This window comes from Stigmatopora nigra, chromosome 2 (assembly GCF_051989575.1).
Source record: "Stigmatopora nigra isolate UIUO_SnigA chromosome 2, RoL_Snig_1.1, whole genome shotgun sequence".
NCBI classification, from domain to species: domain Eukaryota; kingdom Metazoa; phylum Chordata; class Actinopteri; order Syngnathiformes; family Syngnathidae; genus Stigmatopora; species Stigmatopora nigra.
This window is the reverse complement of record NC_135509.1, coordinates 19050001-19076142: the sequence shown is the minus strand read 5'-3', so window position 1 is coordinate 19076142 and position 26142 is coordinate 19050001. Positions and strand designations below refer to the sequence as shown.

Below are 26142 nucleotides of genomic sequence, written 5' to 3'. Positions count from 1 at the left end.
ATTTCCCCAAATTGAAAATGGTACTTGTACACAAAATCAATGTATTTTTATTTTTTTTTTACATTTTCATTAGGTGTTGAAAGAAAGTCTGAGTTTGTACTCCTTAAATACATAATGGAAAAATGTAAACAGTAAAACTGTACCTTAAAAAAGTTAAATGAAAAAAATAATCCAATTTAAAAATTCAAAATGGCGTAGATTTTATGGCTGTGCACGATTGTGTACCTGAGTTGACCACAAGTTAAGTTGTTTGAGCGAAGGCAGCTTGATGAGCTGCTCGGCACAGGCACTGGTGACATTGGTGAAGGCCAGACTGAGATTTTCCAAGTTTCCAAAAGAACCTGAACTTAACAGGCAAGCCAGGTCCGCATCCTGAACATAACAAATGGTTTATTAATTACGCTTTGCATATATGAAGATGGAGGGTAGTGAACAAAAGGGATTGAGGAGCTTAGGTTATCTCACAGTAGACTTGGAGGGTAGAGTCAGGCGGGTGGGGCCTCCTTTTCTTTGCTGAGAAGAAACGGAGGAAGAAAATGGTCTGAGTACAAGAAAATTTCAAACAATAGAGGATGTGTATACAGTAATACCTCAACAAACGAGTGCCCCAACATACGAGGAATTTGAGATAGAAGTAAAATTCTGTGCAAATATTTACCTTGAGATACGAGACAAAATTCAAGTTACGAGCATTTGAGACAGCCAATTGGCCAGCCTGTTACTTATGATTTCACAGCACTGACTCTCGCCGCATCTCGCTCGTGCAAAGATGTCTACGAGCACTGGGCGGAGCCTTGCTTTTTTTCCCGGGTTATTTGTTGTTGTTGAATTAGTCAGTGCAGAATTAAGGGAAATACAATGGATCCAAAGCAACCGGTGCAATGACAGGAAAGGACGTATGATGACAATCGATATTAAGCACAAAATAACCGAAAAACATTAGTGTACGGATGACTGAGCTGGCTCATCAATGCGTATGGCGAAGCAGGAAGTTGGCCCCGGAAGCTGCGGTGTAATACATGAACCTCTTCAAATCAAATCAAAAGCTTTTTGTCATCATACACAGCTGCATATAACGAAATTGGTGGTGATACTGCACAACGTGCGTTTTCCCAATAAAAAAATATATAAATAGTAATATAAAAGTATAAAAAGTCACATCCCGGCTAGGTGAATTCTAAAATATTGCACATTCTAAGATATTGCACATTGTTATTGCGCACCCCAAAGTTTTTGCACAGAAGGAATTGTGTATCATGCTAACGCAGGTTCAGAGTCCTGATGGCTGTGGAAAAAAAACTGTCCTTAAGTCTATTTGCCCATGCTTTGTGAGACCTGTAGTGTCTGCCAGGATGCTCTTCACAGTGGCTCTATAGTCGATTACCAGAAGCTTCGTGTCCAAGTTGTTCCTCTTGAGTTCCCTTAGGAAATTTCTGGGCCTTCTACACCACTGTCGTGGTGTTGGTAGACCAGCAGAAATGTCCGTGACGTGGCCCCCCAGGAATTTGAAGGACTGGACCCTGCCTACGCATACTCCATTTATGAGGAGTGGGGCCAGATCTGTCTGCGTTTGCGAAAGTTCAGGATTATTTCTTCAGTTTTTGTGGTGTTTAGTGTGAGATTGTTCAACAAACACCACGAAGACAGTTTGTTGACCTCATCGCTGTAAGCAGACCCATCCCCCCTGAGATGAGTCCGACCACATTGGTGTCATCCGCAAATTTGATGATGGAGTTAGACTAGTGGGTGGTGTACAGTTGTATGTGTACAGGGAGTACAGAAGAGAACTCCGTACACAGCCTTGAGGGGAGCCAGTGCTCAGTGTAATGGAGGAAGAGAGATGGGGACCAAGTCTAATAGTTTGTGGTTGGGTGGTTAAGAAGTTCTTTATCCACCAGCAGATGGAAAAGGATAGTCCAAGGTGGGAGAGTTTGTCAGTAAGAATGTCCAGCAAGGTGAGGGAGGGGTGTGGCTCTATAAGCATGTTTGATATTAGAATAAACATGGTCTAGAATTTTCTCTCCTCTGGTGTGACACTTCAAGTACTGGATAAACTTAGGCAGAACATTCTTTAAACATGCTTTGTTGAAGTCACCAGCGACAATAAAGACTGTCGGGGTGGTCAGGCTGCGGTTTGTTTACAGCCGCTAGCAGGAAGCCAAGTGCCGTGCTAAAGTTAGCATCCGGGGGGATGTAAACAGCCGTTACAATGACAATTGTTAGCTCTCTATGTAGATGGAAGGGCCTGCACCGTACTGCTAAGAACTGCTAAGAATTAATGATCCTACTGTTGCAGCACCATTCATTGTGTATGTACACGCAGTTGCTAAGACAGTGGAGTCCTTACTTTTCTTTAGAAGGCACCAATTGTCTAAAGTTAAATAAGTTTTGTTTGCCCCAGCCTCACTTTATATTGTAAGCACGCGATTCTTTGATATATTGAGTATTTATGTTGATAAAGTTAATTATTTTGGGCTGCATAGGGGGACTTGTGATAAGTTTAGACACCCCAGGGTATATATAGTTGGTTGCAATTATACACATAGTTTATTCCCCTGTCTAGACTTTTATTACATCAGTTCTGATAGTGGCACCCTTAGGACTTATTTCCTGTATTTTTGGGGGTGTTCATTTGAACTGGGGGTGTTTTTTTTCACCTTTTTTATTTGAGGGTGCCACTTTAGTATCTTTTGCTTCCCCTATGTTTTCCCGTAGTCCAGGTTTTTGGTGGACTTGGTTGTAAATAAATTATCATTGAATGGTACTTGCAGTGGTTGGATTTTGCACTGGCTCCTCATTACCCTAATTTTTCTGCTGTGGTAGTTGCGACTCCCTGGTACATCTTACCACTAGGGGCAGTTGTAAAAGATGCATTCTTGCAAAAAGAAATGTGGATTTAACGTTCGCCGTATTTTTGCTACTCGATGTCTTTTTAAGATGATATTGTTTTCCCCAACCGTTTGGCCCCAGAAACCAAAATTTAAGGACAATACGGCACCAAAAGAAGTAAACAGCAATGTACTTTAGAAAGCTTTTGGAAAAGTAGACGTGCATGTACTTACTGTATGTCTTAAAAGTATGTGCATAAGATATAGAAACTCACCAGTTCTTTGAGTTCTCGCTGTCGATCACAGAGCTGTTCATACATCCGAAGGCCCACCTGGGTACTTTCCAAAGTAGAGATGATCTGCAGCTGGGTGTCCTTGTTCTCTATGATGTTGTACTCTAACATCAGACACAGAATCTGTGCAAACACAAATGTCGATATTATTCTTAGTGATTTAATGTGCAGACTCCCACCATGGTCAAGAAGTTAATACAAATAAAACATATTGTTGCATCAGAGAACTGAGAGACAAGGTTTGAAATGAGGATTTAAAAGTAAAATGTATTATATGGACACGGGACATGTGCAACTATGTCAACTAGTGAGCATTTGATTCTTTAATAATATTCATTGGTGAAGAAATGAGGAACAAAGTCACTGCAATTGCCCTACTGATGGCCTTACCAATACTACATGGAGTGCAACAAAACAGTAAAATCAGTCAGCAATGAAGTGACAGGTGGCCCGGCGGGCGAGTGGTTAAGTGCATCAACCTCATAGTGCTGGGGTTGATGGTTCCATCCCAGACGAGTCTCCCTGTGTGGGGTTTGCATGTTCTCTCCGGCTACTCTCTTGGACACTCTAAATTGGCCATAGGTATAACTGTAAGTTTAAATGGTTGTCTGTCTCCTTGTGCCCTGCAATTAGCTGGCCACAATTCAGAGTGTGCCCTGCCTTTTAAACATAGTTATCTGGGAGGATAAGGATGATCTCAGAACTCTGGGGGAGACATGCTAACCACAGACTACCGTAACGTCCAAAACATAATATTCATTTATTCACTTTCTGAACTGATTATCCTCACAAGGGTGCCAGGGGGTGCTGGAACCTATCCCAGCTAACTTTAGGCACCAGCCAGGGTGCACCTTGAATAGGTGGCAAACTAATTCCAGGGAACAAGGAGATGAACAACCATTCATTCTCACACTCATACGTAGGGGCAATTTAGACTGTTCAACCAGCCTACCCTGCATGTTTTTGGAATGTGGGAGGAAATCGGACATACTTGGGAGAACATTCAAACTTCACACAGTCAGGACTGACCTCGGATCGAACCCACAACACCAATGCGCTAACCACTCGGTCACCGGGCCGCCCGCAAAAAAAAAGGTGTACTTTAAATATTGTGTCAGTATGAATTATTGGTCTTGGCCCGGTTGTGCGAGTGGTTAGCGTGTCGGCCTCACAGCTCTTGGGTCCTGGGTTTGAATCCAGGTCCTGTCCACCTGTGTGGCGTTTGCAGGTGAAAATTGTTGATCAGGCGGCGGCTTATACGAGAAATTATAAAGTTCAGCAATTTTAAGGGTGCGGCTTATACGTGTGCACGTCTTACACGTGGGTACGTAAGGTAACTAATATCATTCATCATTCATACTTTCAATCGGTGCCATATTTTGGATTTAAACATTATTTTCTTCAGTATCAGAGGTGTAATTTGCCATTACTTTGAGCAACCATCTTTCACATAAGATCTGTCTTTTTAATTGAATGTGAACATTGACAAACCTCCACCATTGTCTGATTCCCACGCAAAGCCAATAGCATGCATGGGCCAAGCTTGTTCTCTGCCAAAGAGAAGAGGAACTTCTTTGTCTTATAACAGGAACCCATCAGGATATGAACCTGAGGAGGAGAAATATGAAACCAATCAGAATCAATAAGTAAAAGATATTTAAGAACATAAATGCTATAGAAGAGTCTGGAGACGCACCATACTGGCAAACAGTTCTCCATCATCATCACAGGCCACCCCTCCTGGACTATACAGCTGAAACCAGCCATCTTTGCCTGAACGCACGCTCAGTAAGCAGGAATGGACCTCCTGCCTCGGGTCCTCTGCAAACCTCTGAATGACATACTTCAGTTCCCTGTTTTGATAGGGATACACAACCTGGTAAACTGAAAGCAATATTTTCCGATCCAGTCACAGTTGATGAAAATGAGATGCTTACTTGGTAAATTTGGCATGTGCAAGCGCCCTAAAAAAAAAAGAACAAATTACATGTCAGTGTCTTTCTGGAACCATTGTTAAATATTTAGAAATGTTTAGCGTATATTCATCTCATGACATCATTGCTTTCCTGTGGTCTGGACTGCTCTTCTTTTGAGTACTACATTGCTACTGATGACACAGCTTTCCTTTGTTACTTTATCTTGGAGGGAGCAGTCAACAAAATGTCAGAGGGTGTGTTTAACTGGTTATTACAATGCCATTATAAGAAAAGCAAAATTTGAATCATACAGAATGTCATACAAGATCAAGTAACTTTCTCTGGAAATTACATAAAACAATAATTCAGGCGCAGAAAAGTTGAGTTATCTTTGGAAGAAAATAGGATTTTTAAAAAATTCATACAGTTACGGTAATAACATTCCATAATCATTTTTTGTAATCCGTAGAGAATAATAGTAAAAGCAAGTTTCTGAGCAAATGGAGAAGAAAGCTAAGAAGAAACTTTGGTATGCTACAATCAGCAAGAGCCTTTTCCTAATGTTTTTTTAAATTCTGTTATTAATTTGGTATGGTAGTTAGAGCAAAACACTACATCGGTTAAGTTTATGACAAGACTAAAATTAATTCATGACACATATGGTATGTAAACTCATTTTTAAACATCTACAAAGTCAAACAACATCAACATTCAGATTGTGCTTCCACTAGTTGTGCATTAAAAAATCTTGTTTATCATCAGTGTGTTTAGTGATAGACTAATTGCATCCTGAGCTACAGGTTTCAAGGGAGTATTTTTTTCCTAATGACGCCTTGAGTTGCCAAAGAGCAACAACGGCACAGGTAAATTACTTTATATCTAATGCCGGTGTTGCAGACAACAATAAAGCTTAATGAATGTGTCAATTTTTGTTTTCGTCATAAATGGCTTGGGGAATTTTAAGGTCATAAATGGCTTGGGGCATCTTAAGGGATGTTATAATAGGATCTCTGGGTAAGAAGTTATGAACTCTCCAGTTTACGCCCTGTGGGGCAGGAGACAGTGTTGAGGGACTTCAAGCACGTCAGCATTTAGCTCCCAGAAGAATCCAACAGGTAGGTTTTCCAACGGTAGAATGAAAGCCTTTGATTTACCTTTTCAAAGGTAAAGATTCATGAAAAATTGGTGTAAAAATTGAGTACATTGTTGGTTGGAGTGCATACTGTTCCTTGAATCCCTTGAATATTGTGGCTTCACGACATCACGTTTTTTTTCTTTCTTTTACTAATTATTTTTTGGGTAAGTTCATAAAATGTGAATATCCACGCTGAAACTAGCAAGCGGAGACCACTGCCCTGTCTTCCACTTGCTAGAGAACTCCGCACTTAAGTAAAAAATAAATAAATGCGTAAATAAATACATTTTTAAAATTTCATAAAAATGTCAAAATCCACACTGAAACTCGCAAACGGAAGCCACTTTTCTGTCATCTGCTTGCTACTAGGACTCAGCACTGAAGTAAAAAAAAGTAAAAAATACAAAAATAACTTTTTTTTTTTTTTTTTAATGGGGTGACCTTTCTTTGCGTTTTTTCGCGGCCATGTCTGGTCAGCATTAACCACGATAATCGAAGGATTACTGTAATCCTGTTTGGCTGTAGATGGACTGAAACAAAATGTTTAGATTGTAGTTATTGGATTGGACCAACGCAAGAGAATTTAAATGAAGAATGTTGAATATACAAATTAAGACAAAATGTATCCCCCAAAGAGTTTTATTTAGATGTTCATTTCTATAAAATATGATGAGTTAATTTAAAGAAAATTTAACGAGGACAAATCTTTTGTAATTCTTCTTTGGTTTGAAAAGAATTTAATGATATTTGTACCTTAAAAGGTAAAATGGTGAAGTAGACAAATTTTGCACTCAAATCTGGCAGTTTTTTTTTTAACATTTCGGTAAAATTAATTGGGCAACAATGCAATGAAGTGCCAGTTTTCAAGTGTGTGACAACTCACTCTTTTGGAAAAGGAATGGGCTGCAAAAGGCTGGCCAGCGCAGGTCTCCAGTCCTCATAATCCGACCTGATGCACACACACAAAGAATGATTGATTAAAGGGAGATAGAGGAAACTAAGCATTGATGGTTGGATAAGTATGACACAAAAAGAAAAGGTGCGGATTAACAAAAACTATCTAAATAAGTAATGTGAGACCACACTGCTGACTTGACAGGTATTATATATGACATTACATGGAGTGAAGTAATACTAAGTTTTTTTCAGTTAACAAATTAGACAGCCTAGTTTATGTTGGAAGGAAATCACACACTTGACTGTGACTCAACTTTCCCATTGTGCGATCAAATTCCTCACAGTCCGACTCATTTCACTCAAATTCTTCTGGCATACCTATGTCACCATCACTGAATGTAATTGACATTTTTGACATTTAATGTACATACACTGATAACCTTAATACATAAGTTCTATCTTTCCTAAAACAGCTACTGTTAGATTGTTTGTTTAACAACATTGATGTATGAATTAAAAAAGTACTGCATGAAAACTTTGTACTCCGATGTTCAAATCTGGCAAGTTTTTTTCCCCAGTCATTTAAGCACAACACATTTTTGTTTTTCATATACAGTCATACCTCTACTTACGAATGCCTCTAGGAACTAAAGTTTCAGGTTACAAAATGTTTAATATGGAAATGAGTGACTCGAGATACAAAAAAGATCAAAGTTACGAAATCCCCCAAAAAGTAAATGAATTTTCTTATCCATTATTTTATTTTGAATTCCCCTTATTAAGTAAATAAACTGTCTAAATGCAACGTGGCCCATATTTTTTTCTCTTTCACACACACACACACACACACACACACACACACACACACACACACACACACACACACACACCATATTTTAGCGGCACGGCAAATTTTCATGTGGATTATTTATTTTAAGACATTAAATCATTTCCTAATAATTTTCTCTAATTTTTGTGTTTCCTCACATCTTTCATGCAAAATTGGAACACTTTAACAAATTTTAAAGGGTTTAGTTGGTAGTTGTGTGAGGCACATGGAACTCTCTCTACCCGTATTCTATATGGTGTACTGTATACAGGGGGATAAAAAAATATATATATATATATTTTTTGGAATTAAATTCAAATTAAGCATTTTTGAAGGGAATCCTTACTTCGCGGAAATTCACTTATCGCGGGTGGTCCCGGTCCCCATTACCCGCAATAAGCGAGGGAACACTGTATTAGACAAAGTACTACTACTAGACTTTTGGCTTGCCCCAAAATCATCCTCCCCCATACCAGCCACTTTCAAATACTCCCTTACTACATCCATGTATCTTGTCTTCGGTCAACATTTAGCCCTGTTCCCCGCAAGGTCCATCCTCAACATCCTTTAACCGATATCTCTTTTCTACTCGTGTCACCAAAACTTCTAACCTACACTGTCCCTCTTATTATCTTGTATTTCCTCCAGCCTTTATAGGTTGCCTGCACACAGATTTTCTCATCCTGACCACATTCTCCATCACCCTGCACTGTTGAAACTGGGTAGGCGAAGTCCTCTAGTTTCTTTATATCTATTCTTTATAACTTCACTGTTTCTCGTGGGATCTTCTCATTTGTACACATTTATTCTGTTTTGCTCCTGCTCACCTTCATTCCTCTGATTTCTGGAACAGACCTCAACCTTTCTCCGTTCTCTTCTAATTGCTCCCTGGTCTTACCGCACATCACAATATCATCGACAAGCATCATATTCCAAGGAAATTCCTTTCTCACCTCACCTGTCAATATATCCATTATCATAGAAAAGACAACAAACCTCTTTCAAATATTTTGGCTCCTTATTTAGCATCAGATAAGTCAAAATATTGGATTTGGTTGTTTTTTTTCACTAATTCATTTTCTGAACGGCTTTATGCTTCCAACTGACTTCAGGCCAGAGGCAAAGGACACCGTGAATCGATGGCCAGCCGATCATAAGGCACGAGGAGATGGACAACCATTCACACTCACACTCATATCTAGGGGCAATTTAGAGTACTCAATCAGCCTACCTTTCAAACTATGCCTGAAATGATGTAGCTGAGTATTTCCCAACCTTTTTTAAACAATGGTACTTATTCTCGTTGAAAAAAAATCTCAAGGCACACCACCAGCTAAAACTCTTCTCAGTTAAAACAATGTCACAAATATGAACAATATAATGTCGTTCTCATCAAGGTTTCATCATCTGTAATCAAGGACATTCAAAAAAAATTGTCCAAAATCTTAATTTCCTACCGACCTAATGGTACCAAAATTTGATGTCTGTAGACCCTAAACAACTTGTTTCGAGTGATGTAGAAAGGTAATGTAACGTTCTTAAATCTCATAATTTTCTGACTTTTGCTCCCAATATTATTTAGATCCTCTAATATTAAATCTCAACATTACAACTGTTTTACTCATAGTATGAGTTATATCTAATATTATGTAAGAATGTTTTTCTGCTCAGACAGACTCAACTTCGATAACAGTTGAACACTCATAATAGTTCGATCGTAATCCCGTAATATTAGGATTTCTTTTTCGGAATATTTCAAGTTATTGTTTATGGAATTTCCCTCTACACACCTGACAATTGCTTATGGCTCAGTGATTAAGAAACACTGTTTTAGTCAATGTTTTGACCAGAATTTTCTTTTCTCATTAATAAGTGCTTAAGATCTTTTAACCGGAGTTTTCATATTTAGAATCCTGCATTTAACCAGGTTTATTCTAAAGCCGGCTGGTCTGCACTAAAAACAGAGAAAATAAATACAATGTTATTCAAACATAAAAAATGTTGACTTTAGTGCTGAGTGAGGTTTTAGATATAAAGTAATATAAATTGACTATTGTCCAATTTAACAATTTTTGCAAGCAAAATTAAAAAAATCACAATAATCGACTTAAAAGTGTAGTGTTGGGATTAAACAGGATCGAATTGTGATATGAATTGTAAACTATAAGACCAACAACATAAGTGTCGTTAACTACTAAGTTAATTTTCTAACTGTGTCAATCATAAGACCCTTGTCTTTGCAAATAATTTTAAAAATAGCACTCAGCAAATCAGCAGATAATTTGCGTGGCTTTCTTTTGTTTTAATACGAGTACAAATAATTGAAATCTACAGTAGTGTTTATTTCTCTTACGAATGAGTGTGGCTGTAAAATGACAAGAGAGGAAAACTGATATAAACTAATGTTTAAAACTTCATATATTCTCCTGGTAACTGTGTTGTACTTTAGAAATAAAAAGGTTGAAATCTAATCCCATAGAGACACTAATTTAAAACATCCAATTTCAAACCATTGAAAAACCATTGAAAAACATAAGGAGGCCTGAAATATTTTCACTTTATCAATATGGTGAAAAGGCCTAGTTTTTCTAAGGTCATTGGTAACTTCGAGTGACAACTTTTAATAGTATTATTTTAAGGAAATAATACTTAAGTCATCTGTTTGAGCAGGCTTTGCAACATTCTCTATTGACAAGATCAATGTACAAGTCATATACTGTAATAAAAGAAACTCACAGCATCTTCAGGATTAACGCAAAGCAGCCGAGTACACGGTCCGCCTGTGCAGGCAGTTGAATGGATAGAGTGTTGACTGCCGGGCTGACAAGAAGACAGTCGATGAGGTTGAGTTCACTGCCGTGTTCTGATTTCAGCTTGGTGTTGGCTGAGTTATTGTTTCGCTCTAACTCCACCAAAATCTCACTGGAGTTGACAATTGATGGAGGAGGGGAGAGGGGCAGGTTGGATGTAGTCGAGCATATGGGGATTGACAGTGCCGGATTTGGGGGTGCAGGAGGAGGTGGCTGAGGAGGACTGGGGTTGGAGGAGAGAGGGATCAAATTGGTAGAAGGTGGCGTTGGAGGTTCTGGGCGTAGCAGACGAAGAGGCATTGGGGGCTTTCGGTCATTCTGCTGCTGACAGCCATTTCGAATTTCCTTCAGGCTAGGAGAGTTGTCTCGGCTAAAGTGTAGAATAGAAGCACTATTAATCACAATGAGCATGAGAGCACATGTATGTTCATGGCAAAACATTTTAAGAGATGACACAATCTAGCCAGGAGACTTGGGACAAAAGTTCCATTGAGAGTTGGTGCTAATAGGGAAAAAAAAAGAAAGAAAGGTGCTATTCTCAGGAGTGAATGATGTTGACAAAAGCAACATCGATGATGATGATGACGAGTTACAGCATATGAGGTGTACTTCTTCCATAAAGACTCATGGAACATACTTGGGTAACATTAATTAGTAATGCCTGATTTCTTAATGGTTTGAGGGTGCAAAATAAGGCGCAAAACTGATGTTGGAGCCAAACTACTAGGGCCAAATTTCTATGCATTTTTTTTCTTCAGTTTGGGAGGAGTTGCAAATGCAAACAGCAGAAATGAGTATATGTATTATGATTTTTCTCCTTTGAACTAAATAGCTCTGGCTGATTTTGCGCCTTTAAGTAGTGAGTCTGAAACAGCCTAATGCAATTGTTTTGTACTGAAATCCATTTTTTTACTCTGCTAAATGCTATTGGAGCAATTATTATCGCCTCGGTGACTTGAGTTTTGTATTTTCCAAGCAGTTGGCCTGAGTTTACATCCATAGACTTAGCCTGTATGACTAATACCACAGACTGCAAAAAACACTTAAAACCTTTGGAAATGTTCATTCATCATACAAACCACACATCCTCAAAAGGGTTGTGGGGGTTGCTGGAGCCTATCTCAGCTAAATTTAGGGCAAAAGACAGACTACACACTAGACTGGTTGCCAGTCAGCTGTGATCACAACGATTGGAAACATTTTCACAAAATGTATGGTTTCTAATAATCTTAATTAAAGTGTTTCCAATATTCACCATATTGTCAGACTACAGAAGACACAAATGCCCCAAAATTACCGGTTAACAAAGAGCTTTTTTTGTATATGCGTAGGCCGGTTGAGGTAATTGAAGTTTGCTCAACATCCAATATTTAGAACATCAATATGATGTAACTTATTCCAATTTTGATTGGTGGTTACACTCCAATTACGAGTCACAGTTTTCCCCCAGACTGCCATATTTTGCCTGTATTAGGTCCCCCTCTATGGGTCCAAAAGTAGTAGGAAGCTCATTTGGTGGATGAAGGAAGGATGAAATGGATTCTGGCAAATTGTTTATGATCAGTTTGGATTCCCGCATATAGCCTTAAAAGCCCAAATACGGGCTTCACTAACACCATGGAAAACAAGGCAGCGGTCATGGCGGCACTTTGAAGAGTGAAATGTGGGAACGCAGGTCGGCTAAACCTATAGTTGACCAGGGATTTGTCTGGTTCTTTTAAACAGAACCTTAGGTAACTTGGTCTTAGGTTAAGGAGAAATGATAAATTTAAAACTATGAATTTACTTCCAATGAGAATAAAAATAATTTGGAGTTTTTGTGAGTTGTTATTATTAGCGGTTTAAATCAGTGCTTGAGAAGGGATGAATTGTGAGCTGTCTATCTTTAATGATGGTGACCTTCAGGATCAACATAGCTGAGCAGCCCTCAAAGCCAGACCAATAAAACTGTGAACAAAGCAAGGCCAACTCTGACCCTGCATATCAAAAAGGAAGAAGAGTGACTATGTATGTGCATCTTTTACTAACCTGTTAATAAACTCCTCATAACAGGAGTAAATGGCAGCAAGGCATACTGCAACGAGGTTTGGCAGGACACGTGGGTGAGGGCACTGCCCTGTTGGCCCATGCATGCTGCAACAAAGCAAGGTTTAGACAAGGTTGATCATTATATAAATATTAAAATGATCAGCTGATCAGATAAATACAGAGAAATAAGGATGCCCCTTCAGATCTCACAAACTTTAGGCTTGTCTGCTGACAACACCTCGGGGCCCATTTAGATTGGCTCCAAAAAATGTTGGTGTCTCAGAAGCTCAAAAATAGTTTTTTCCCCTATAACACTCAGCCTGTGCCTGAGAAAAAAATACTTCATACCTACTAAAACAAATCAGCAAAATGACCACACAGTTCCTTTATGTACAAGATTACCTTTGAAAAATGTTCTACAGTAATAGAAAAGAATATTTTTTAAGTACAAAAAGTTTTGGGGGGGCTAAATACAACCTTCAAAATGTCCATCATTATTAAAATATTTTTTGGGACCCACAGAAACCCCACAGTCGAATTCCTCACCTGTGAACAAACTTCTTGACAACTTCCATTCCCGCATTTAGTTCATTCAGGGCCAGAATGTACTCCTGAGTAAAGAGGCGCAGTCGAGGGCACTTTCCAAAATCCTGCAAAGCACCAAAAACACAACAACTGAGAAACCTAATAGCATAAAGTTCATGAGGACCTGGACATTGAAGGAATATAAATTCCTTAAAGTCATTCCTGCAGTTTGTGAAGGGCTCTTTTCTCACCATGTTGTGTTTAAGGATTCTCTGGACCACAGGAGTGAAAACTTCTATAACAACCATGGAACGTGGTCGCTCACGACAGTGCTGCAATAGGTCAAGTCATTTCTATTTATCTCGCAATAATTTACATTGACATATTTACAACGAGTATTAAAACTACTTTCTTCAATGAAGATACAGAGCACTTTATTGTCTTACCTTACAGAAGAACTCACAAAGATCAGGGGGTGGATGGTTGTTTTCCAGGAGAGGTGCAATTGCCTGTATATAGGTAGGTAAAAAACACATATATACTGTAATCCCTCGAATATTGCGGGTAATGTAGACCAAACATGGCTGCGATAAACGGAAAACTGCAAAGTAAGAACACCACCATTATAACTAGCACAATACATACCTTCACGCATATACAGAAAAACAAGTACACTAGTATAATTATCAAAAAATGCATTTTTATTAAATATTACAGCTATAAGCATGTCAAGGCTGTTATGTATTAATATCCAAATAAAATATACATATTTAAAAATGTAACTACTTTAAATACTATACTTCAGTGAAAATAGTTCCTCTCCGCTTCATATAAATTAAAAAAAACTGGTAATTGAGAGTTTTGGTCCAAGTCATTTGTCTTCTTTTGGCTACAGGTCCATTGTCTACAATATTAGAGGGGACTAAACACGTCAGGTATCAAAACTTCTTAAAAAACACCATTGTCTGTTATTAACAAATCTGTCAAAGCATAGTCTTTGTTCTTGTTTTTTAAAGTATGAGGAGGGTCAAACTTGTTGATTAACGGTAGCTTTTCCATGAAGCCATCCAGCAGCATCCCCACACATGCGACCCATGTGAAGCCTGGGCATTTTCAGTTAGGTTTTGAATAAACATGTCAGCATCCTCTTCCCAAAAACTTGTTCCTCCCTGTTCTGGGGTAGACCTCTCTCGCTTCACAGCCGACGGCACAGGCACGGGCCACCGAAGCCTTGGCTGACACCACGGGTTGGGGCCACCGAAACTCCGGCCATTAAGTGCAACGAGGTCAGCCCACTGCCAGAACTGAAATGGAATCTCAACTTCCACGTTGCTCCAGCGTGACCTCCCCCATCCTCGCCGGCCAATGCGCTCTATTTTCAGATAAGGCTGATAACATCGCCTGGGGCTTGCATTTCTCCAAAAAAAAAAAAAATCCACCTTGGCTGATGCTCTTTGCCGTCCAATTCGCCAAGCAAGTTTTATTTTCAAATAAGTGCCATTGGGTGAGGTCGCACAGGGATCGCATTTCTGATAAAAATCCACCCTCACAGCAGTTCCCGGCCGTCCAGAAATCTCTATTTTCAGATAAAAATGATGGCCACCGCCCACTGCCCGCCATTTTTTTCTTCAGTGCTGAGTCCTCTGTCTTCTGCCATTTTCCTAGTGCTAAGCGGAAGACAAGGGCGTGGCTTCTGCTTCCGAGTTTCAGCGTGGATTTTAACATTTTGATGAACTTTTTTTTCCAGAAAAAAATCTGCTCTGTCGTGAAGCCGCGAAGTGAAGGATCACAGACAGTAATGCCACAACAAAAAATATTTTCTAAAAAGGGCAGAGGGAATAGCCATGCCTTGGTATCATGTAAAATCTATAAAGTTTAGATGCACAAACACCACTTGTGTTACTTTGTTTGTGCTTACACACCACTATATAGACACCAAGCTAAAAGAAAATATTCACTATATTGTTTATTAGGAACATACGAAGGCCTCTAACTACAAAATATTCAGGCTAAGAAACACAATATGCAAATAACCATTCCAACATACAACAACAAGATCCAAGCTACGAGATCCCACAAAACGGAAATACATTTCTGTGTCCATTATTTTATTTTAACATTGTCCGACTTCGTCCTTGACACTCCGCTGACTCCCTACTGCAGCCTCACAATAGCAACTCTCTTTTGAGCGTTGTTTGTCGTCAGTTTTTTTATTTAAAATGATTGTTGCAAATTAAATGAATAAGTGGGCCCTGTTATCCATCAAGGAAGAATGGAAGATAAGAAAGTAGCGTGTAGTTGACTGACATTGCAAGGCAATAAAGGGCGACAATAACCTACCTATCAAAATTGCTACATTATTGACGCAGAAGGAAGCATTAAAAGCAATAACTTCTTGGACTGAACTTTCTGTGCTGAATGAGGAGATGGAGAGGCCTGTTATTCCTATGGAACTGTATTGAATGCGAAGTTGGTTTGAATTCACAAGCTCAAGTTGTATAGATGAATGTTTATCTGCTTGTGTTCATGTGGCAACGTTAGCTTCCTCCTTACACTGCACTGTACTCCTGCATGAATAGAATGTTTTTGCATGCTCATTATTAATTTTAATATATTAATACATCATTTTCTCAATTTTTGTGGGTGTCTCACATACCAAAGTGTGGCATTGATTATTTTTAAATTTATTTAGTGGTAGGTTTAGTTTTTTAAGGGACCGTGGAACGTATTAGAGAATTCACATTTCAACTACTGCTCTACTTATGGAAAATCCAAGTTAGTAAACAAGGTCTGGAACCATTGAATTTCATAAGCAAATGTACAACTGAATATATTAAGTTTTCTGGTTTTTAAATATATTGAAACTAAATAAAAAATATAGATAAAATGATAAACAAAATAAATCAGATATCAATAGCTCATATTAACACCTTCAACAAAAAATAAATTACATACATATTTGAACCCCACGCTTACCACAATGATGTTCTCGTGATCCTGTGTGCTGAGATTCGAGTTCTAAGGGTGAAAAGATGACAAACAAGGTATAATATAATATAAATTAAATGATACAAAGAAAGAAGAAAAAATTGTGTTAAAAAAGTTGGGCACATTTAAAAAAAAAGCCATTCACATATAAGGGGTGTTTGGCTGACATATTTTTCCATAACATGTAGAATTATTTTAGTTTTTTCCCCTTAATATTTCCAAAAATATTTATTGTAGCTGCTGTTGATATTTCATAACTTCATAATTATTTAAAAGCATTTCAATTATTGATTATATTGAACAGTGGAATTGAAATGTAGCACAATAATATTTAATATCTTCTATATGTAAAAATATGTATAAAGCAACCTGAACCTGCGGTCACCAAAATTACACGTAAATATTAAAAATGTACCTATTGTAATCATTAATTAACCCTGACAAGGTAGGCATTGCAGATTATCAAAAACAAATCGGTAATTATATTAATATTTTATGACCTTTTTAAATCCAGAAGTACTATTTTTTAACCAAGATTAACCTAGTGAAACCTACAAATAAATAAAGTAAAATGTTATTTAAACAAAGTCAGCTGGATCCTAAAACAGACTGCTTTATGTATAACTTTGTACTGTAAACTAATCTGAAATATTACTCCAGATGAAAAGGAAAGAATAAAACATACAAGACAAAGTCTGTGATAGTTTACACATGGTTGATGATTTGTTTCTTTTTACACATGGTTTGGTATGTGCTTCGCTACCTCAGCCAGCAAAGTTGAGATGATATGTAGAGGTGCCTGATGAATAGACTCGTCCTGTAGTGGTGAGGTCAAAGCCATGTCCACTAGTGCTCTGATCTCCTTCAGCACTACATCCCAGCGGCTTGGATTGTTTAATACCTTACGGTATTTGTAGATCTTTTTCTACAGGGAAAATAAGTCATGAAAGAAAGAATGTTTATATACATGACCGAAATCTATGGTTTTATCATAAAAATCCTAAAATAAACGTCATCAAATAGCATTAAAATCCAGAAAAAACTTTGAAGTAAACCGCAACTGATATTTAAAAAAACTGTTTATTTTGAAGAGCAAATTACACTGGAGAATATTGATTTACGGGAAAAGGAGAACATTTATCTTTCATTAAAAAAAATTGATAGAAAATGCCTGCATAGATTGACTAAAAATGCGAACAACTGAGCAAAAGCAGACAAAACCATCCTTAACAAGATTTCAGCCAAAAAGGAATCTACAGTAATACCTTGAAATTCAAGCTTAATGCGTTTGGGGACTGAGCTTGTATATCATTTTACTCGTATGTCAAATCAATTTTTCCTAAAGAAATGAACTAAATACAAATCAATTCGTAACCGAACAAACAAATTTAAATTAACTTGGATTAACATATACAGACACACTCAAACATATGTTTAATGTAACTTTACACAAAACTGAATTCTAATTTAGTTTTAATTTTTTTTACCTTTGTTCTATTGGTTAACTTTACCTGGACGTTCAGCGGGAGTTTGTAAAACAAACGCATCAAGAGTTGTTTGTTTTTGCCTTCACTTGAAAATATTTCGAAAATGCACAAATGTCATCAGAATACGATAATGTGCGACCACTTGCCAGCTTGACAGGGTGCCTCTTTTCTACAAAATCCGAAAACTTTTGCCACTTCGCGAGCATGTCTTTGATATTCAATGTAGCCAGGCCCACCCCCCTCTTCCGCCTCCTCCTCGCTACTGAGTTCCGGCAACAAATGTTCACTCTCCTGGAGCACGATTAAATCCTGTGTCATGAGTTCTTCATGGTGCTCGGCGATTAGGTCATTCATATCTGCCTTGTTAACCTCCAGCCCCAAGGAATTTCCAAGTGACATGATATCATCCATGACAACGAGTTCATCATGTACAGCAGGGGCTGCTGTTTCAAAGTCTCTCTCAGCGGAAGCTGACCACAATTTTTTTTATGCTAAATTAAAAGTTTGTTGTGTGACTCCCTGCCATGTATCGCTAATAATTTTCAAGAAAGGGACAATATTAAAGTGCTCTTTCAAAAATTCACGAAGGGTTAGGTTTGTGTCATCTGTCACATCGAAGCCTTTCTTGAATAAATACTTAGTGTACAATTTCTTAAAATTTGAAATCACTTGGGCTTGAGGAGTGGTGTGGTGTTGGACGGGAGATGGAGGACCTTGATGAATTTATATTCATCCACAATTTCCTCTTCGAGACCAGGAGGGTGACCAGGAGGGTGACCAGGGACATTGTCGAAGACCAGAAGACATTTCATTGGCAGGCTTTTCTTCGTCAAATACGTTTTGACTGCCGGACCAAGGCACAGATTAACCCATTCTGTAAATAAATGACTCTAATCCAAACTTTAGCATTAGCGCGCCACATAACTTGTAGGTTTTCTTTTGAGATGTTTTGTCTCTTGTGAGCATGCGGGTTCTCCGCATTGTACACCAGCAGCGACTTAATTTTACAGTCACCGCTGGCATTGGCATGCAAGGCTAGAGTTAAGCAGTCCATCATAGGTTTATACCCCTTCTCCCCTGCCACGACGAATGTCCGCCTGGGCATCTTATTCCAAAAAAGACCAGTTTCGTCGCAATTGAACACTTATTGGGGGATATAACATTCCTGGGTGATAAAAAAGGCAAACGTCTTGATAAATTCCACTGCGGCTTTCGAATTGGAACTTGCTGCTTCCCCGTGTCTGATTACTGAGTGTATTCCAGATCTCTTTAAAAAAAATTGAACCAGCCATGACTCACTTTAAGGGTTCTGAAGGTGTTGAAGACTCCCCCCTTTTCAGATCCTCTCGTTGTTATCAAATTCATGTAAATTTTGCTGGCTTTTTCACAGTTGACTCGGTCACGCTATCTCTTGCTAACTGTTTATCTTTTCACTACCCTTATTTACACTGCCTTGCTTTGGACCCATTGTTTTTCCCTTAAGTTTGCACTCATCAACGGGAAAAAAACACGTAAAAATGCAATCTGTACACCCAGTGCTTGTAGATATCTACGCGAGAGAGATCCCCCGAGAATTAGAGTGCGCTGTTATTAACGCAGCCTTTTGTGTACTCGGCCACCTGGGTGTCTTGTATGATCGTATCTCAAATGTATCTCGTATCTCAAGACAAATATATGCTTGGATTTTTACTCATATCTCAAATTTCTCGTATGTTGGGGTACTTGTATGTCAAAGTATTACTCTATTTGCTTCATTTCAGAAGTGTCAGGCAAAAAGGTGTCAAAGAGGAGAGTTGACTAATGAGGAAATGCCTCAAAACTTGCTGTAAACTGCAAGGCTGTGTCCCCCGGCGGCTTTTTCCCTCATGCTTTTGAGAGTTCACATCAGTGGGTGTCAAAATTGTTAACCTGCAAAGCCAATTGAAATAGTATTTGTTGAGATTAACGGTTTTATAAATAAACGTGACTTCACTTCTGAACGAATGGAAAAGAACTATATAATTGGAAGTTGGAAACTTAGTTACTCAATGCCTCAAACACTTGTTGATATGTCCTTCAAAGTCATGGAGATCAAAATAGTAGTATGCCAGCTTTTGTTAGCATTCACTTTAGCACCAAACAGTTTTCATAAAAATTTAATTTGCTGGTGATATTCACTGAAGCAAAGTATGAATCTCTGTTGAAATTGAAAAAAAAAAAATTCCTTTGTATTGATTGAGATGGAAATCTTATTTTCCAAAGAGGGTTTACTCAAGTATGACGTGCTCTATATTATATGTAGAAGTATTTTACTAAAATTATATTACAAACATAAAATAATGCTATGATTTTTTTTTTAACTTTAACTATCAATTTACCAACATAATCTATGAGTAAATATTTCCTATTCTGTATGGCATTAAATTTGCTCTGGTTTATATATTCATGACATACCACAAATCATTCATTGAAAGAAGTTTAGGATTTCACTTTCCTCCCCCCATAAAACCTACTGCATGTAGCTTAACTGGACGAGAGACAATTTATTGTGCGTTTTATGAGGTTTGAATTTGGGGGAAAAAGGAAGAAAGCATAGAGTCAAAGTGAATGACACGGAACACTTTTATGAGCACTTCCTAGTAGAGTTACTGCCAGGCACAGTTCAATTGAGTTTCTAGTGGCTTCCACATGATGCTTTAGAAATAGTGAAACAAAAAAACATGCTTACCTTCCATTGTAAGGAGTAAAACCACTGATCCCTTAAATAGCTGTTGGCTGCCTGTTGGGTCACACATAAAAACATGATATTTGTCAAACACTTTCAGAGATAAGAGATAGGACATATAAAGGGAATGTCATAGTTGTCGTCGCAGGTGTTTCATATTTTTCCTCAAATAGCTTTACTCATGCTTTATTGCACCTCAAATCCGCAAACAATTTGATTTAAAAAGAAAATAATCATAATAATGCTGTTTTACTGGCTTTGAACAAAAATTTACACATGCATATACACACACACACATTCACACAAACACGAGTTGCAGTTTTAGACAGCATTGTGATCGCAATTTTGTTCGTCTAATAGGCAGGCATTGAGATGATTGGCAAATAACTTTGTGCTTTTGCTTTGCTGTTCTGTGGGGTTCCAGTTTTTGCCCAACTTTACAACGTCTTTTTGAGTCCGATTCAGTTACCGCAACCAAAATGGCGCTGTTTAAGCGGCAGCCGGCGGCCACGGTAGCTCTGTCCACTCTTGTTCGTTTTGTGTTTAGCTGCTTTTATGTTTTGATGATTTGATGGATCCATTTACTTTGATTTGCTTTGTACTTTGTGCTTTTGCTTTGCAGTTCTGTCTAATCACCCTCTTGCTACTGCCACAATGTAATTTCCCGAATACGGGATGCATAAAGTTATCCAATCCAATCCAATCCAATCCAAATAGGATCAGAGACGAGTTCACATATGGAGAGAATATGCCTTGGTTGAATGAATTATTTTTTAAAGGAACTTCACGATCACCTCTAGAGCCAGCCCTTGTCGATGTGTTGGCATTTTTATTTTGTACAATATCTTGCAGTGGTCATGGGAGATTTTGTAAATTAAGGTGGTGTCTGCATATTTACCAGTATTGCCCCAGTTCAGCCGTTTGTGTTTTATCAATATCTGACTATGGTGGCACGTTTTTAGTTTTCTTTCCAATGCTTTCAGAGCTTGCAATTAAATGGCTTCAATTGATTTTAGTATTGTCTTGCAGGCCGATGACCAACTTTTTAAGCAGTAAGTCATGTGTGATATGATCATTGTGTCAAAATACAGTTTTGCTGACTGAGGAGTTAGATTGTTTCTAATGAACCTAAAATTGGACAAATTCAATCTAATTCTATTCGGAGTGCTTTTTATCTGCCATTTAAAGAAAAGTTGAGAGTCAAGAGTGATTCCTAAGTATTTAAATTGTTGGACTACATGTATCGTTTTTAAATTGGACAAAAACATTGGGGTCACTGTTAGTTGTCTCTCTTTTTGAGAAGTGCATACAAAGTCTTAGATATGTATGAATGTAGTTTGGATTTTTCAAGTCAGTTATTCACGCTCGTCATTACATTGGTGAGTGCTCGTGCAAATGTAGTTTTTTGTCTTTTGTGTGGACATATTGAACGGCATCATCAGCATACATTTGGCAGGACAACAGTTTGGCAGATCATTTATGTTAAGACAGGGGACCTAGCACCTGGGGCATGTAAGGTGTTATTTCTTTAACAGAGTCTATAAAGAATAATTTAAAGATGTCCCTTGGGTCACAGATTGTTTTCTCCTTCAACTTTTGTTTCTTTGTGCTTCTCTGACCTCTTTAGTGTTCCCTTTTGCAGTATTATTTATGTTGATAAAGAAATTTCATTTTCCAATTTGTATTTCTTTCACCACTTTATTTCTTAGAAAAATAAACGTCTGTCTGTGTCATTAATCCTTTTTCTTTTAAGTGATATTTTTCATTAACCTCCTACGACCTGGCGTCCGCATGTGTGGACATTTTTGGTTGTCACAAGACTACAATGTTAAATTTTGGAAAGGAGCCTGGCGTCCACTTATGACGTAGACATAATTTTTCTCAGAATCTACAACATGGGAAAAGATAATTCTTTGTTTTTACACTCAACATGTCCCAATTAGCCTAAATATCAAAGAGAAAATTAAAATGTATGCTTTGCAAGAGTTTGGGTTTTAGGAGGTTAATGTATGTATGTTGATGTTTTTTTTTAATGGATTATTTGAATTTTTCTTGAGAATACAGACCCTGTCTGTTGGATAATAGTCATGAAAGTATTGCAGCTGTTATTAGCATGATTATGGTAAAGATGATCATCCAATTGATATTGTTTAACGACTGTGTCAAATTTGGGATCTCCCTTTGTGGAACTCTCATCTGCTCTGATATGGTTTTCTCTTGTGAAGATAAGCGAAACGGAAAGTGAATGAATGAATTCTTTGTTTCCTGATAGCACTGATTTGTATATAATCATTGAAAAAAAACTCCATATGTCCCTAATGAAACACTGCATGTAAAATTTTCAGAGGTTTTATGACAGAAACTGTTTTGACTGAAACAAATGATCAAAAGGCAACCCACGTCACGGAAAAAAATGTGGTCAGATCTTCATGTGATGATTATAATTCCGGAATGAATAGCCCTTTACGTAGGCTGCCACATTTGAAACACACTTTAAAGAAGTTTATTTTTATTTTTTACCTGGAGAAGGACTGTGCCACCAGGGAAGCTGAGCTGGACACAGTACTTTGGTGCGTTGTCCCACGAAAGCAGCTGCAAGTCCTCAATGGCACTGTAGGACAATGATGTCTCCATGTAACCAGTGGGCTGTGAACGATAGAAAAAAAAGACAATTTACAACACTTTTGAAGCTGTATTAACAATACAGCATGCGCATTAACTGTTATCTGGAACCAACGTATTTAGAAGAAGAAAAAAAACACTGGCTGACTCGCTCTGAATAACACTAACAAAAGCTCAGTGTGTTTATGTCTTCAAATGTGATATATTACAAGTAGTGACTGATTAAAAGCCAAGATATCTGGAGCTTCAAGAAATGTACCAATACAAATAATCCCATGTATATATGGTAGCATCATTTATGGATCCATTTTCTGAGAGGCCTAGAAATCTAATGGGCTAAGAGTGGTGAATGTTCGTGTTATTGGATCATTAAGAATCGAATAAAATTTGTAGTTGGAGACTGTACAAATCAATTATTGACAATAAATTGATAGAGACTTGTAAAAAGTGAAATGTTCATGTCAAGGAAAAGACTGTTTAGTGCTCACATAAACATCCCAACAGTGATGTATCACAGCATGGTATTGTATGTGTGGCTTCACAAAAATAAAGCCATTCTTTTTTGTCTGCTGCCACTTAAAAAGGTATTATCAGATAACATGTTTCTTCAGGTAATAGTTAAATGCAGTCACCTCAAAGTTACCATTCCGGTTTCAGCACATTCCTATTTTCTAATGTAGTACACTGAATTTTTCAATCATCCAAGTGAAGTTTCGCTATGATTTCTTCCTTTCCTTTTTTTAAAACTCTTAAATACAAACAGCAGCTTGAGTGAAAATTTTCTTAACCCATTTTAACCCCATCTACTCATTTGAGGACAACCTGTAATTATTTTTTTGCTTGGTATCAAGGAGTTTCCCTATTTTATGCAAATGTTCTATTTTATTCTCTGACTGTGTTACCATAGAAACAAGAAAAGGTGATTTTTTTTTGTTTCCAGTGTGACAATCAGTCAAGAGGAAAACAAAATAAAAAATGCATGAGCAAAGAAGCACTGACATGGTTAATTCAGAAAGTAATATTTATTATATATATTTTTTCTATTTTCTGTCATTTTCACTTGAAAATACTCCTATAAAAATGGTCCCATAGTTGACTGAACAATAAAAGTTTAAGGATTACTATGTCCCAGTCATTCCATTCAAGTATTTACAATCTATATAATTGTGTAATGTGTAATATCTACTACACTTCCTACTTTTTTTCGATCATCACGGTTATGCCTGGTCAACATTATCTGTGAAATTTGAGGGAATACTATAATATGTAGTATATATAGTACAATGAAAAAGTATTTGCCCCTTTCCTGATTTCTGCTTTTTTTGTCATATTTATCACACACAAAGGTTTCAGATCATCAAAACAGTTTTTGTATGACACAGAAAACACAATGAAGTACAAAATGCAGTTTCCAAATGATGATTTCATTTACCAAGACAGAAAAATTACAAACTTCTTTGCAAAATGGTTTAAATTCTACAATGTTAGAGGTTTTTCCTAGCATGAACAGCCAGTTTTAGATCACACTAGAGCATTTCAACAGGATTTAAATCTGGACTTTGACTTGGCCACTCTAAAACCTTAATGTTGTTTTTATTTTGAGCCATTCAGAGGTGGACCTGCTGGTGTGCTTTGGATCGCTGTCAGGCTGCATGCTCCAAGAGCGCTAAAATTTGAGCGCACGAACTGAGGGCCGGGCGTTCTCCTTCAAAATTTGCTGGTAGACAGCATAATTCATTCTTCCATCAATTACAACAAGTCGTCCTGGTCCTGAGGCAGCAAAACAACGAGGAAGAAGAATGTGGTATTCCTTACAACTACAGGAGATGTTCAATATGGCACACAGTTTGGAATGGATCCAGTAGATTCTTGGCAACATACTCGGAGCCATTGAATTTGGCAATCGTCTTGACCGAGTCATGTACAAAAGCACATTTGTACAAGAAAAGAAACGGAGGTCACTATGTTCCATGTGTGCCAAAAACCTCTCGCAAAAAGAAGCTCAGAGGAACTATTTTTACCGTGAGTGCAGTAATTAAAGTATTTAATTTGTATTTATTTATAGATTATATTTAGATATTCATACATTACATTCTTTTCGTGTATAACTAATATTTAATAAATACACTTCTTGATAATTGTACTTGTGCACTTGTATTTTTGTGTAGGCGCGAAAACATGCAGTATGGCAGTCATAATAGGGGTGAGCCTACTTTGTGGTTTTTCAATGTCTAGTCTACATTATCCACGATATTCGAGGGATTACTGTAATGTGCAAATAGAACATGTTTTGCATGCTTATTGTTCATTTTAATACATGAGTGAATACATTTCTGACTACTTTCTTTAATTTTTGTCTGTTTCTTACATCTGTCATACTAGAGCGAGAGACTGATAATTTTTAAAGGGGTCAGTTGGTAGTTTTTTTTTTTAAGACTGTGGAATGAACAAAATAATTCACATAAAAACAACTGCGGCCCGGTGGGTATAGTGGTTAACACGTCGGCCTCACACCTATGGGGTTTCTGGGTTAAAATCCAGGTCAAGTCCACCTGTGGAGTTTGCATGTTCTCCCCCGGCCTGCGTGAGTTTCCGCCGGGTACTCCGGTTTCCTCCCACATTCCAAAAACATGCATGGTAGGCTGACTCGACACTCTAAATTGTCCCTAGGTATGGGTGTGAGTGTGCATGGTTGTCCTTCTCCTTGTGCCCTGTGATCGGCTGGCCACTGATTCAGGGTGATCCCCGTCTCTGGCCCGGAGTCAGCTGGGATAGGCACCAGCACCCGCTGCGGTAAAGCGGTTCAGAAAATCAAAAGAAATGAGAAAAACTACTGCTATACTCATTGTTTCATGTCATCAACTTGAACACAAAATTGCTTTTTGCGTACCATTAAGAGATTCAATAAATCAAAATTACAAGAATAAAACGGGTATGACTTATTTTTACATTATGAAGATTTACAGGTGGTGGTTTGCCTAGGGATTTTTACAATGCAAAAAGTGCACTCCTGATAAAAAAAAATGATTGAGAAACATTGGATTAAACCTTGAATCAGTTCGGAGCTATGAATTTTATCA

At 37.8% G+C, this 26142-nt stretch overlaps 1 protein-coding gene across 2 annotated transcripts in view; it reads right to left on the bottom strand.

Annotated features, from left to right (window-relative positions):
• The window catches only part of cmip (c-Maf inducing protein), a 46044-nt gene that overhangs the window by 8121 nt on the left and 11781 nt on the right, over nucleotides 1-26142 (bottom strand). For both annotated transcript variants that reach the window (XM_077742004.1, XM_077742011.1), the window contains 16 exons: nucleotides 22961-23086; nucleotides 20444-20494; nucleotides 17013-17174; nucleotides 16238-16279; nucleotides 13708-13770; nucleotides 13513-13593; nucleotides 13283-13386; nucleotides 12737-12841; nucleotides 10635-11078; nucleotides 7056-7121; nucleotides 5059-5085; nucleotides 4818-4974; nucleotides 4613-4729; nucleotides 3104-3244; nucleotides 466-513; nucleotides 226-372 (listed from right to left, as the gene is read on the bottom strand). In XM_077742004.1, coding sequence (XP_077598130.1) covers nucleotides 226-372; nucleotides 466-513; nucleotides 3104-3244; nucleotides 4613-4729; nucleotides 4818-4974; nucleotides 5059-5085; nucleotides 7056-7121; nucleotides 10635-11078; nucleotides 12737-12841; nucleotides 13283-13386; nucleotides 13513-13593; nucleotides 13708-13770; nucleotides 16238-16279; nucleotides 17013-17174; nucleotides 20444-20494; nucleotides 22961-23086 — 1881 coding nt within the window. The remainder of the gene's footprint in view (nucleotides 1-225; nucleotides 373-465; nucleotides 514-3103; nucleotides 3245-4612; nucleotides 4730-4817; nucleotides 4975-5058; nucleotides 5086-7055; nucleotides 7122-10634; nucleotides 11079-12736; nucleotides 12842-13282; nucleotides 13387-13512; nucleotides 13594-13707; nucleotides 13771-16237; nucleotides 16280-17012; nucleotides 17175-20443; nucleotides 20495-22960; nucleotides 23087-26142) is intronic.